General features: G+C 54.7%; 6 protein-coding genes across 6 annotated transcripts; 4 read left to right on the forward strand and 2 right to left on the reverse strand.

Moving 5' to 3' along the window:
- Positions 1–1163: 1163 nt before the first annotated feature.
- On the forward strand, positions 1164–3173 carry CTAM01_05120 (hexokinase; the record flags this gene model as incomplete). Its single annotated transcript, XM_060521150.1, has 4 exons — positions 1164–1260; positions 1424–1503; positions 1579–2956; positions 3073–3173. The coding sequence occupies 4 exons, from the start codon at positions 1164–1166 to the stop codon at positions 3171–3173; spliced, it is 1656 nt and encodes a 551-aa protein (XP_060383956.1).
- A 613-nt stretch (positions 3174–3786) lies between these two features.
- On the reverse strand, positions 3787–4974 carry CTAM01_05121 (acetyltransferase; the record flags this gene model as incomplete). The annotated part of the gene is made up of 1 exon (XM_060521151.1): positions 3787–4974. The coding sequence occupies one exon, from the start codon at positions 4972–4974 to the stop codon at positions 3787–3789; it is 1188 nt and encodes a 395-aa protein (XP_060383957.1).
- A 2623-nt stretch (positions 4975–7597) lies between these two features.
- On the forward strand, positions 7598–8922 carry CTAM01_05122 (transcriptional activator; the record flags this gene model as incomplete). Its single annotated transcript, XM_060521152.1, has 2 exons — positions 7598–7666; positions 7828–8922. 2 exons carry the CDS (start codon positions 7598–7600, stop codon positions 8920–8922), a joined length of 1164 nt encoding a protein of 387 aa, XP_060383958.1.
- A 93-nt stretch (positions 8923–9015) lies between these two features.
- CTAM01_05123 (uncharacterized protein) lies at positions 9016–9408 on the forward strand (the record flags this gene model as incomplete). The annotated part of the gene is made up of 1 exon (XM_060521153.1): positions 9016–9408. The coding sequence occupies one exon, from the start codon at positions 9016–9018 to the stop codon at positions 9406–9408; it is 393 nt and encodes a 130-aa protein (XP_060383959.1).
- A 585-nt stretch (positions 9409–9993) lies between these two features.
- Positions 9994–10576, reverse strand: CTAM01_05124 (cyclophilin type peptidyl-prolyl cis-trans isomerase/CLD; the record flags this gene model as incomplete). Its single annotated transcript, XM_060521154.1, has 2 exons — positions 9994–10449; positions 10544–10576. The coding sequence occupies 2 exons, from the start codon at positions 10574–10576 to the stop codon at positions 9994–9996; spliced, it is 489 nt and encodes a 162-aa protein (XP_060383960.1).
- A 1260-nt stretch (positions 10577–11836) lies between these two features.
- On the forward strand, positions 11837–13644 carry CTAM01_05125 (signal peptide peptidase; the record flags this gene model as incomplete). Its single annotated transcript, XM_060521155.1, has 2 exons — positions 11837–12789; positions 12855–13644. 2 exons carry the CDS (start codon positions 11837–11839, stop codon positions 13642–13644), a joined length of 1743 nt encoding a protein of 580 aa, XP_060383961.1.
- Positions 13645–13704: the final 60 nt, after the last annotated feature.

A 13704-nucleotide genomic window follows, 5' to 3' on the forward strand; every position in this document is an offset into this window, starting at 1 on the left:
GTCGACGCCCCCCAAGGGCAGAGCTGGTTCCAAGGATCAGGTTCCAGTTCCAGTTCCAGTTCCAGCTTTCCGCGGCGACGCATCTCGCCTCACATCACGCAGCTGTAGCCGTCCATTCACCATGCTGGGTCGTGCTGCAGAAGACCCTATTCTCGTCGCGCAGCTTGGTCCTCCGTCCGGCCCAACATCTGGAAAGGGAGCACAAAAAAGGTCTCGAGACTTGCAGAACTTGAAGGCCTGGATGTGACCCAATGGCATTTGCATCCCACATGCAGACCTGGGGCATCATCAACTGAGAGTTAGTCAACGACGACTCCAGTGGCAGGGTCTTGGTCATCGTCCCTGTTCCGTATCCTTGGCCTCGGCTTCGCTATTCTGGGCGACCTCTGTCATGATGGCCAATTGCCAAAATGTCGTGGACTTGTGTTACCCAAGGTGGAAGACAAGAGTCTTGGAGGCTTGGAGCTGGAGGAAAATCGTGTCTACGGATTGTAGCACGAGACGGACCACCTCGGTCACCCCACCACGACATTACCTCACTGCTTTCTGGTGGTGTTGAGTGCTGGCAAGGTACCTTGGCGAGTACCTACCTTACGGTCCTTACTTTGCATGCCTGTCGCCCTGCTCCATGGGACCAACAACCATCAGCTCCACACCTGCTCCCCATGCTCCATGTTTGCTCCCATGCCAATTGAACCCCATCCCCCGTCCATTCCACTGCGATTTCGTCACATACATCATCCTCAGAGCTCCCCCAAAAACTTCCTCACCTTCGCTCTGTCTGACCTTCTTCTCCCATTGTCACACACCTTCCTCACCCTCCTACCTTACCTGGCTTTGCCTTGTTCGAATTCTCAAGTTCAAACTCTTTCTCCTCATATCTTTTCCCTCTCTTAACTGGAGAATCACTTCATCTTCCTCTTACAACGAAGATTGCCTTGGACTAATTTGTACCAAAACAGCTCACGCAGCTCTTCCTCCGAGACACCAAGCTCCTTCCGCCGCACCTCCAACTGCAGCTTCGCTCCTACTCATTCCCCTCTCACAACTTCTTCTACCCGCCTCCTCCCTTCTATTCTCCTTCGGCACAAATCTTCCAGGAGCCCGTCTGCGAAAATCCAGCGCCTTTTCCAACCACGCCGCCAATCTCCATACCTCTCACAATGGCGCTCGAAGCAGAGACAAAACGCGTCGTCGACCAGTTCGAGCTGTCCGATGCATACCTCAACCGTGCCGTCAGCGAATTCCTTGGCCAAATGCGTAAGTTTGCCCATTCTCCCTTCGCGCTCCCGCTCTCTGCAGGTATTCACCTGCGGGAACTGTCGTTGTCACGGCCACATATTTGCGCCGGGAAAAAAAGAACAGTCTTGCATGGAAATACTCAACAGTCGAGAAAAGTGGGCTGATTTTTGGCAATTCACAGAAACTGGCCTGGAAAAGGATGGATCTAGCATGAGCCAGATCCCGACCTACGTCACTGGCGTGCCCAATGGTACTGAAAAGGTAAATTGTGCAGCAACGAAGCTTTGCATTCGCAAACCCACTTTGCGGGAGTGCACTCACTGACACTTGTTACAGGGCCTGTACCTCGCTGTCGACCTCGGCGGCACCAACTTCCGCGTGTGCTCCGTCCAGCTCAACGGTGACACTACCTTCAATCTCACATACAGCAAGGTCGCGATCCCCAAGGAGCTCATGGTCGCCAAGACCGCCGAGGAACTCTTCTCCTTCCTCGCCAAGCAGATTGAGCTCTTCCTTCGCGAACACCACGCCGAGCACTTTGAGCAGCACATTCGCCGCCGTCAAACCTACAGCGCCCCCGAGGGCTACCGCGACGAGCACGTCTTCCGCCTGGGCTTCACCTTCAGCTTCCCCGTTCAGCAGCTTGGCATTAACAAGGGCAACCTGATCCGGTGGACCAAGGGCTTCGATATTCCCGATGCCGTCGGCAAGGATGTCTGTGCTCTGCTGCAGGTCGAGATCGACAAGCTGCACCTCCCCGTCCGCGTTGCTGCTCTCGTCAACGACACCGTCGGAACCCTGATGGCGAGATCCTACACCTCTACTGGCAAGTCCGGCTCCATCTTGGGTGCCATTTTCGGCACTGGCACCAACGGCGCCTACCTCGAGAAGCTGTCCAACATCAAAAAGCCCATTGTCGGCGAGTTCGAGGCTGCTACCGGCGAGATGGTTGTGAACACTGAGTGGGGTTCCTTCGACAACCAGCTCAACGTATTGCCCAACACCCCTTGGGATGATGCTCTGGACAAGGCTAGTGTGAACCCCGGCATCCAGATGTTTGAGAAGCGTGTCTCTGGCATGTTCTTGGGCGAGATTGTCCGTCTGACCATCCTTGACATGCTCAAGGACGAGAAGCTTTCCCTGTTTAAGGACCAGAACTCTAGCTTCAACGACTGGAAGTCAACAACAAGCATCGGTGCGCAGTCCGGCATGTTCAAGCAGTGGGGCCTGGACAGTTCCATCATGTCCGTTGCCGCTGCCGACAACACCCCCGAGCTGTCAACCCTGAGACAGCAGCTGGAGTCCGAGATGCTGGTGTACAGCCCTTCGCTCGAGGACGCCCAGGCCTTCAAGGCCGTCGCCGGCTCCGTCGGCCGTCGCGCAGCTCGCCTGTCAGCTGTCGCCATTGGCGCCATTGTTCTCCAGTCCGGCAAGCTTGACGACGAGACGGAGGAGGTCATTGATGTTGGTGTCGACGGCAGCTTGGTTGAGCACTACCCCTTCTTCAGGGACATGATCTACGAGGCACTGCGCTCCATTGAGAGCATCGGCCCCAAGGGTGCTGACAAGATCCGCATTGGCATCGCTAAGGACGGAAGTGGAGTTGGCGCCGCCCTCATTGCCCTTGTGGCAGCTGGCATGGAGAAGGAGGGCGACGTCTTGACCGAGTTCAGACAGAATGTCAAGAGGGAACTTGACTCTATCCCTGAACAACGTAAGTTGCTAGTCACTGGAGTCGCCGAGATAAAGGGCGATCTCGACCGTGATGAACTTCCCGCTGCGATGCATTGCGAGACTGTCGGCTAATCACATTTTGTGCGTGCGTTACAGGCGAAGAGGTGTCAACAACCAACACGGCATTGATCATCGGAGGCATCGTTGGTGTTGCAGCCATTGCGGCCGTCTGGTGGTCCCGGTATAACCGTCAATGATGAACGAAGTATAAGAGAGATGAATGAATGGGGGGCATTGAGGAATGGGAAAGGGTGGAAGGAAGTGTGGGAAAACCAAAACCCACCAGTCATTTGGGACAACCGACAAGAAGAGAAGGAGATGTTTTTCTCACTCCTCCTTGTCTGCGTCCCCATCCGTGTGAGCATCTTTTCTTTTCAGCATTGGGGATTTGATCATTTTCTTCATGATTCCACACACACAAAGGGGGAAAATACCGGAGTTGGGCCTGAGCAAAACAGAATAACCTTGCTTGCTTTGGGAAAGGTTTTTGTTCAAAACGCATTACCTGTTTAAATATTTGTCTTGTTTTTAATTTTTCTCTAAAAACGAAAGTTCAAAACGTCTATAGCAGGCTAGCCTCTAAATTTTGGGGGCGAATCTTTTCTAGTATTTTGTGTCTTTCCCCTTTCGCATCTTGTGATTTAGATGGTGAATGCCATGGAGTCGACCAGTGCTCGGGATAGTTCGGGGTTTGGGATGAAGCCGATCCTGCCTGTCCTGAGTACTCCCATTTGTACGTGACTGTCATTCTTCATCCTGCCACCATCTGATTGTCTTGGCAAGATTCAACTCCACACGCCCCTCTTGCGCCTAGCCCTGGAAAGCGGCAGCCGGGTAGGATCTATCCTTCTTCTTCCTCACTGTCGAGCTGCTGCGGGAACTCGCGCCCGAGCCGCCGCTGCTCTTGGGAGGCGCGAGCTTGGCCGATGCCATTTCGTCGGGAAGATCGTTCCACTCTGTCGCCGCGCGACGGTTCTGGAAGGATGTGCCCGAGATTGTCCTCGACAACGGTGGAGGAGGGGGCCCGCCGGCACCATTGCTTCCATTCATGGGTGGCAGGTTCGCGACGACGGCGGTGGGACCTGGGATCGGCGGTGGTGCCGTGGCTCTGTCAGAGGATAAGGACTGTTGCTGCCCGCCGATGGAAAGAGGACCGACGGCGCGGCGGACGATCCAGGCTGAGTCCGGTCGGAGCTTGATATAGTACCCCTGCAGCGGCTCACCGTATCGCTCGAAGCCGCGGGCGGCGTACCAGCGCATGCCCTCCTCGTTGTCGGTCCAGACGTGGGCGTAGATGTGGCGGAGGTTGACGTCGGGGGAAGAGTTTGCGGCCGCGGCGACGAGATGGTCTACTACGGCGGTGGCCAGGCCATGGGAGCGGTATGGGGAGAGGAGGGCGAGAGACTGGATATAGAGGGCGTGTTCGAGGCGGGTCGGGGTCGGGGTCGCGGACGGAAAGGGGGAGGGCTCGATGCGGGCTACGACGCCGCCGACGACGATTTCCTGAGAGAAGTTTGTGGTGGGTTGGTCGCGCCAGGTGACGACGCGGGAGAAGGGGCCCGTCAAGGCCGCGGCGTAAAAGGTTTCTGGGTAGGCTACTGGGAGGAGGAGGGAGTTTATGCGGCGGAGGGGTTGGAGGTCTTGGTCTGAGACGGGGCGGATCGAGGCGCTTGGGTGGAGGGGCGCCGAGGCTGGCGGTTGTGATGTTTGCGGTGTCGTTGCTGGAGGTGAGGTTCTCGATGGTGTTGTCGTTGTTGTCGCCGTCGTCACTGAGGATTTGGGAGGAGGAGGTGGTGGTGGTGCTGTTGTTGTTGACGATGGTGGGGGTTTGGTCGTGGGAGGAGGGGCAGCTGCTGTTCCATTCGATGACGGCGCGGGGGCGTACTTTGACGCTGGGGGAGGCGGAGCGTAGGTGGGTTGCTGGCGGGGTTGGAAGAAGGATTTGATGGAGGACTGGGTCGGTGGTTGCTTCATTGTCGTGGTCTGGGGGAGAGACATGCTGTGTGTTGGGCGGAAGATCGTTCGTTTGCTTGACTTGTGAAGGAGGGAAATGTATTCATAGGTGAGTTGTCGAGACTGGAGGGAGGATTGCGCGAAAGAAAATGTGGAGCAGCAGGGTAGCAAGGTAGATTGAGCACTCGAGCTGGAGGGATGATACTCTGTCAAAAAATTCCCGAGTAGACAGAACTCCAGTTGCGCGTGCGCTTAGGCGTGAGCATTTACACGCGTGCGGTACTTGAAGAGTCTGGTTTGGGATCTGGTGATGTCTCGTTTCCAATAATCCGGTGACGATGAATGCAGGGAAAGGGGGAAAGGGGAGTTAGGCGAGAGGTTTAGGAAGTCACTGTCTCTGAATGGTTGCGACTTTTTTTTTCGGCTTGCAGGGCAGGTAGACGGTTCCTTGCAGCGAGACGGAAGGTGGTGCAAGTCGTGACTCGGTTTAGGTTTGGTGGCTCCTTCTCCCTGGGCTGTCTCTGGAAGGAGACAGGTACTCCGTACTTCGTACACCCTCAGAGGCTCAAACGGACAGATGCGTTCGGTCAGCCCCGATGTCAACTACTGTGTAAGAGTCTAAGAGATGCGGTCAGACGCGGCTCTGGAGGCTCCGGCGGGAGAGCGACGGCTCCACCGGCTCGTCCCTTGAGTAATTGCAGGGAGACGAATATCAGAGATGGTGTTGTGCTAAAGATATCCTGTATTACATGCACCCCGTATTCCGTACTTGTATAAAGAGACTACGAGACCAATTAAAGGAGCACCGGGGATTGGTAGTGCCAAAAACTACTGCATGAACGTCAGAGACTGATGGATGGTTAGACTCTCTGAACGAATCATGGAACAATAGCGAACCCCTGGCAAATCGCCGTCTTGACTCGACAGTGACGATGTCTGCTGCATACTCACCAGCGTGTTCTCTTGGAAGGAGGGAGTGCATCGGCGAGGGTAAAAAAAAAAGATCCGATCAACTATCAACACAACACCTAGTAGGTGAATCGATCTCTTCCACAGGAACTAAGGTAGGTAGTTGCTGCTCTCGAGATTACCTAGGTTGAGAGCGCGAGGTGGAGGGCAGAACCATAGCCGCTCACTATATGCGGAGCTTGTCTTGTTACCGCTATCAATGACTCTGTCGTCCCCTCCCTTACGGCTTTTTTGCAAGTCGTCTGAGGATGTCCTCGGAGTAGGTATTCCAATCAAAGTACTCCGTATCCCGGAACGAAGTTCATGTTGATGGTAGTTGTTGACCGGTATTTAGCCCTTTGGACCCCTGTGCACCTTGGCTATGGTACCTAGGCGAAAAGGGGACTAAAGTCAGGCACATGCATGCGCCGATGGGGACACTGTATCCGCTCCGTAGTTTCCATGACGGGATCCTTGGATGGGATGGGATGACAACAAAGCCAGTCTCCCTGTTCTGCGAGTGTGTTTGGCAGCGTGGATGTAACTGAAAGTGCATTGGTGCATAGGGTTATCATTTCGTTGCTATCTGCAAAGAATCCGGGTGCCGTGTTGGATCGGGGGGTGGAAGAGTCTGGGGAAAGTTGTCACCGCTCGATGATTTCTCTTTGGATTTTTGTCTTGATTCAAGAAGGATGCTTACATCATGCTACAACGGAAGCCATCCAATTGAAGATATGACACCTTGGACTTTATTATCTGTTGCATTTACTATACCTTATGTAAGGTAATTATTGTGAGGAAGCTACTGGGTTGTAGGTTGCCCGATGGGTTCCTGCTTCATTTGCAAGTGGTTGTGAACTTGTGGGTGAGGCGGCCCGCAGATCGACGTTGACACTTTTGGGAAGTTGCTTCCGGGCTTCCTACCAAAGTCGCTCTTTCCCGCAATTCCCTTGACAAAGATGCCTGAGCAATCTGCTAAGGTAATCCGGAAAAACCACCCAATTCGCATTCTCTCCTTCTCCAATCCCCCATCAACCACCTTACCTCATCTTACACCGGGCTTCGAGAGGATCTTACCTTGCTCACCTAACCCCGAGCAATTTTGTCCCTACCTATCATCTCACCCGGTAAACCAATTACCTTACTTGCTCCGCCAGTCAACCAACACCGACGTTGGCCGCGACCATCGGATTCTCTCGCCTCGCACCTTCAAACCCCCCCCCCGTCCTATCCAGATTCGGCATAGGGCCTCTCGCGTGGTACGACAAAGGGAAAGTCGACCCCCTAGCTCATCGGAGACAACCTACCTACACTTTAACCGCAAATCCTTGTGTCCGTTGCTTGTTCGCCATCGCTGTTGCACCCTTACCTATTACTTCAGCAAAGCAAGGTTCCGAAACTTTTTTTCCTCTAACCCTTCCCTGGTGGCGGCGTCGGTCGGTCGTCCCTTTGCATTTGCTCAGCTTGACCTCATCCCCCCCTGCACTGCACCTGCTGCTACTACGACTTGCTCAGTGCTCACTGCTGCGGCTGCTGAACCACCCGCTCCTCGACCGGCCGTGTGGCACCTTATTTTAGTTACCCGTCAACCCGATTCAGATTCCACAAACCACATTTCTTCCTGCACACGACCACAAAGCTATCCGCCCTCCGAGGCTGCGATCACGACGGCATCTTACTCCCTTCAGCCTCTGTGCGCCGTTCCGTCGGCCTCGCCGAGATGGCTTCTAATACAGGAAAGGCTGGAGTGATTGTCGCTCCCGACGACGCTGGCAATATGGACAAGCTTGTAAGTCTTCTTCCATCCCCTGCCCTCCCCTTCCTTCCCCGGTCTCACTCAAATCATCGCGGCCATTTGATTCTACGAATCGCTGCGGCTGGGCTGGGCGACTGTTCGCCATGGCTGATGACTTGAAATGATGCTGACCATGGTCTGTTATTGGGCAACAGGCACACGCTGTCCTCGACGATCTCATGTACAACATTGTACATGACCTGCTACTCAAAGTCCACCGCGACGAGAAAATGGCGAGAGCGTCTACCGCTGCCATTCGTGTCGAGAAGCTGGCTTCCGATGCATCAGAGAGCTCTACCCCCGACTCGAAGCCAGACGTGCGAATAGAGACCGACGCTGCGATATACGAAGACGGCAAGGTTCTGCTCAAGGGCAACCCCCTCAAGACCACATCCGAGATCCTGTGCCCCAGATGCCACCTGCCTCGCCTGCTCTATCCGACCGATGGCAAAGGCGCGCGAAAGCCCGATCCAAGCGTCATCTACTGCAAGAAGCACCCCTACATTGACAAGCCCGGCTACGACATTTACGGGCAGACCTGGGTTCAGCCTGGTCCCGGCCGTGGTAAGAAGAAGAAGGATATGAAGCCCGATCCGAATATCGAGTCAGCCGGTCCCGGAGAAGCGCGACCAGCCAACGTGCTTTCATTTCCCTCCGCCACCTGCAGCAAGTGCAAACGATGCATTCTTGTCACCCGTCTCAACAACCACATGGGCTCTTGCATTGGAAATAGCGGACGCAATGCCAGTCGCGCTGCGGCGGCAAAGATCTCAAATGGTAGCAATGGCGCTAGCCAGCACGACGGAACACCCCCATCAAGCCAAAAGGCAACACCGGCGCCTGCATCGCGGGCCTCGAGCCCTAAGAAGCGCGACAGCGAGGAGGTGGCGGCACCTGAAGACGAGGACGAATCGGGAGACAGCCATAAGAAGAAGAAGTTGAAGTCAACACCCTTGATGACAAAAAAGGTCATACTCAAAACAAAAGGTCCCAAGAAGGAAAAGGTGAAGACGAACTCACTTTTGAGTCGTGAGGCAAAGGCAGACGACGGCGACAACTCTACCGTTGAAGTTGCGCCAAAGAAGGAAAAGAAGGAGGCCAAGGGCATTAGTCCGGCCAAGAAACTGAAGCTCGGTGCCGCCAAGCCGCCCTTGTCCTCGCCGTTATCCAAGAATGGCCGGAACGGAAAAGAGAAGGACGAAGACGCAGAATCAGAATCGTCTGGCACATTGTCGTCGCCGCCACACTAGAAGCCTGGCAGCACGACGAGCGGCACAACGGGCGGCAAAACGACCAGCGCAACGAGCAGCACAAAGACCAGCTCAAAAACCAGCGTCAAAAGGATGGCCGGCTGTGGTCTTAGGAGACCAAGCGAGTTGTTGGCTATGAAGCGCACATCGGCGCCTTCGTCAGTCAAACGCTCACCTCCACAGTCGAAGCCGCAGCCGCAGCCAACTCGACAGCGACTGGCGTCTGTCTCTAGCACACCTTCCGCTCAAAGCAACTCTTCTGGTCGTTCTGCCGCAAAACCGAACTCGCCAGGATCTTCTCAAGACACGGTTCGATCCACGGGACGGCTTTCGCAGTCCAAGACCACTGGAAGTCGAACGCCTCCAACTGAAGGCAAAAAGCCCGCCAAAAGTCATTCTACCGTTCAGGCCCAGCCGCCAGCCCGAGGTAAAAAGAGAGCCTCGGATGAGCATGAGAAACAGGCCACCAAACGGCGTCGCTCTTAATATCGCTCCTTTGTATCCATTACCACATTTTTTCTCCTTCAGTGTCCCGGCCGGCGTCAAATATCAGCCGGGATGGGGCATACGTTAGTTCTTTGGCCCGCATTCTACAACCAAAGAATAGGGTCGTGGGACTGGCCGCAGAGCCAGGTTCCTGGCCGTTTTCTTGTTTTCTTTCTGTACTCATCAAAAAATCTGAAGCCCTGGTCGACGAGAAGATCGACATTCGATACACGATACTCAACAATGCATGGTCAGGGAGTCAGTCGGGGAAGGTCTTCTAGGGATGAGGGGGTTTCCTCCCTCCATACTCGTGTGCATCGCCTGGCGAGGCGGATGGCGGCGTTTAGATATTGCGGCTACATTTTATAGGCATTGTGACAAATGATATTGATTCCCCCCATTGAGTGTGAAGTTTGTGATTTATCATACTCCGTTTGATTTATGACCACGTGAAAGATGTAGACGACATGGATTGGATATAACTTTTTCCCAAGGTACGGTCTGCTCGACCAAACGCCAAACTCCGTGTAGATGCTGACAATACGGCCCCTCTAGGCAGGCAGACCTTTACCACCACCTCGTTGACTATTCGTCGCCGCCCTCTTCAACGACAGAAGCCTTGATAATCTTGACCTCCTCAAGCGGCCGGTCCTCGGGCCCCGTCTTGACGAGCCCCATCCTCTTGACGACGCTCAATCCGCTCTTGACCCGTCCAAAGATCGTATGTTTCCCATCGAGCCAAGGGGTCGGTGCAAGGGTGATGAAGAACTGGGAGCCGTTCGTGTCGGGCCCCGCGTTTGCCATGGAGAGAACCCCCGCGCCGGTGTGTTTTAAGCCTGCGTGGATCTCGTCTGCGAACTTTTCGCCGTAGATTGAGGTGCCGCCGCGGCCTGTGCCCGTCGGGTCGCCGGCTTGGATCATGAAGTTTGGGATGATGCGATGGATTACGGTGCTGTTGTAGTAGCCTCTCTTTGCGAGGGTTGCGAAGTTTGTGCAGGTTTTGGGGGCGTGGCCGGTGTAGAGTTCTAGGATTATTGTGCCCTGTTGGAGGAGAAGTGGTTAGCTTGGGGGTTTGGGAGGTTGTCGCATTGGATTGATGTCTACATCATGGGGTGTAGAGGATGTTTGGACGTACCATTGAGGTCTCGAGGGAGACGTTGGTAGTCATTTTGAGGGATTGACAGCTGTGCTTGCTGCGCGAATTGTCGTGGACTGTGGTGCTGCTGGCGGTGGTGGAGGGGTTCACGGATAATTAGTTTGGGCAAGGCTGGCGATGCGATGCGATTGAGGTTTTGCGGTCGCACGTCAGTCAGGTCCAGTCGCGGATCGCGCCCGATTGCGGACTGCGCTTTTCCATGGCGGCTGGCCAGGGGGGAGCTTCAGCCACTTCTGGGGTGAAGGTGCGCCACTGGAAGCTGGAGGTGGTACTCAAGCCGAAAAAAAATGAGCAGTCTGTGGCATTATGTAGGACCACCAAATCCGAACTCGCAACCTTTGCAGGCCCCAATTACGCGTTATTACTTTCTCCACTAGGTCATGTACACTTCAGACGCTGCTGATGTCTGTAATTCAATGATATTTGCCTTATAGATCTAAGGGGTTGAGTGTTTGTGGTGTATTCGTAGATGTTTATTCAATGTTGCACATTCGTGCAGGTACTTTAAGGTGTCAATGGTTTACAGCGCTGAGGTGGGGGTCATGGCAGCTGAAGCCTCTCTTCCCCGCATGCCTTGCCTGGAGCTGAGCATAGCTTAGGTACCTACCTCACTTCTCACTTGTCAAACCACCTACCGTACCAATCTGGACCAGCGCAGGGCGAACCTCCTGCAGCAACGCTCGCGCCGCACGGATATCGATACCGCCTTTCAAGAGTTTGGACACGGGCAAGGTGCGACTTGTCTCTTGAAGAAGATAAACCAAACGGCGAATCTATTTTTTCTTAGGACGTCCAGAGTCCCTTTCCGTCTCAACCAAAGACACTTCCCACTTGCCTGCCTATCCCGTCACTCGAAGCAAAATCTGGCCAGGGCGGAGACCGATTTACAGAATTGACTTCTTACTTTTTTCTTATTAGGCAGGGCAGGAAACACCGTGTCGTCTTTCATCCGACCCATCTCCAAAAACAGGTGGCTTCAACTTCTGCATTCACTAATTGGTAAGGATCAGAATACTCTTGGCGAGGTTAGTATTCCTTCTAACGTGTATCCAGCATTTAAACGCCAGTGGTCCTTTCCGAGGGCATAAATCGATTACGGGCATCTGGCTTCTCCGTTTGCCACTCTCAACGACCATCGTCTCATTCATTGACATTCTGCTTCCGTCTCTTCCATCCTGACAACTATCACGAGCTTCACTTGCATTGGACGATTGTTTCATCCTAGCACCCGGGAACGACAGCGAGCCTGACACCAACAGCGACAGCGACGACATGGCTTCACCGGTCCCCAGCCCCATCAACCCGCCGTTTGATGAGCTTGCCCAGAACCTCACCGGCAACCTCACTGGCAACTCGACAGCTGGAAACGCCACCGCTGCCGCTGTGGAATGGGGTTTCACCCAGTATGCTAGCTTCTTGACGATGGAGGCCAAGCTCATCTTCAGCGCCCTAGCCATCATTTACATTGGCGCCCACGGCTCACTCCGCCGCCCACCTTCTGCCGCTCCTCAGAAGCGCAATGATGGAAAAGAACGCAAGGAGGACGAGCCTATAACGGAGGGTCTCATGCCTACCGACGCCATTCTCTTCCCGATCCTGGCCGGCACCATGCTCATCGGCCTCTACTACCTCATCCAATGGCTCCAGGACCCCGCCATCCTCAACAAGATTCTCCGAGTTTACATGTCCGTCATGGGTGTCGCCAGTTTGACGACTCTGATCGCACACTCACTGCGGGTTACCACCGGATTCGTCTTCCCCAACTACTTCCGCCATGATGGCTCACTCTACAACGTCAACGACGACGATGAGGCTTTCATCAAGGTCACAGGCGACGGGGTTGACCAATACAACGCACAGGTTCTCCAGAAGAGCAACCCGCTGCCTTTTGGTTTGCGCAGCATTGTGCACCTCAACAGCATCAAGACCAACAGGGTTCTATGGGACTTGCGCCACGTCTTGACGGATGAGTGGACGGTGAAGGCGAAGTTGCACGGCCTCCTTCGCGAGAAGTTCCATATGACTATCCTCCACGTCGTTGGTCTTAACTTGGCTATCGCCACCGTCGTGGCCTACTTCATGTCTGGCTCGCCATTCCTGTCCAACTTCATGGGCTACGGATTCTGCTACGGCTCATTCCTCATGATGTCCCCGACGACGTTTGCAACGGGAAGTTTGGTGCTGATCGGACTCTTCTTCTACGACATAATCATGGTCTTCTACACGTAAGTTGCATCTCAGTCACAGTTGCCAGTGATATTTGAGCCCACATCATCTAACAATCCACCAGCCCCTACATGATCACCGTCGCCACCAAGCTCGATGTGCCCATCAAGCTCCAGTTTCAGTCCGCCGCTAGGTCCAGCATTCTCGGACTCGGAGACATTGTCGTCCCGGGCATTGTCATGTGTCTCGCCCTCCGCTTCGACATGTGGCTTCACTACCAGCGCCAGATCAAGTATATCCCGACCGATCTCAAGTCCGACCAGCACGACGCGACCTCCGGCGACGTGGTCACCGTGAGCCAAACCCAGCACGTTGCGCAAAAGGCCCCGTACCTCGACATCACCAACTGTTGGGGAGACTGGTTCTGGTCCGCCCCTTCGTGGCTGGGTCTCTTCAAGGCTGCAACGCAGACAGCGCCGCCGACCGTGCGCGGATCGACTTTCAGCAAGACTTACTTTTACGCCTCCCTGGTCGGCTACGCTATCGGCATGGTGACTACACTAGTCATGTTGGTCGTCTTCAAGCACGGCCAACCTGCGCTGCTGTACCTCGTCCCTGGCGTTCTCAGCTCCCTCTGGTTGACTGGTCTCGTCCGTGGCGAGCTCAAGGAGATGTGGATGTACACCGAGGACGGGAGCCTTGACACCCGCGACGTTGTCGTCGAGCTTGATGGTGACGGCAATGTCGTGAAGGAGCTTAAGAACGACGAGGACGAGAAGAAGAAGAAGAAGGACGAGGAAGAGAAGACTGCGGAGGAGAAGAAGGCCACTGAGAAGCGGGATGCCGAGAAGACTGAGTATAGCATAGTCTCCTTCTCCGTCACTGCTCCGCTTAGAAAGCCGAAGACGCAGTGATCTGAGACGGGGGTGGCAGGATACGGCGCTTGACGAAGGGAAGGAAAGATGGGTGCATCT

Source organism: Colletotrichum tamarilloi (genome assembly GCF_030869305.1).
Source record: "Colletotrichum tamarilloi strain Tom-12 chromosome Unknown Scaffold_13.1, whole genome shotgun sequence".
Taxonomy (NCBI): domain Eukaryota; kingdom Fungi; phylum Ascomycota; class Sordariomycetes; order Glomerellales; family Glomerellaceae; genus Colletotrichum; species Colletotrichum tamarilloi.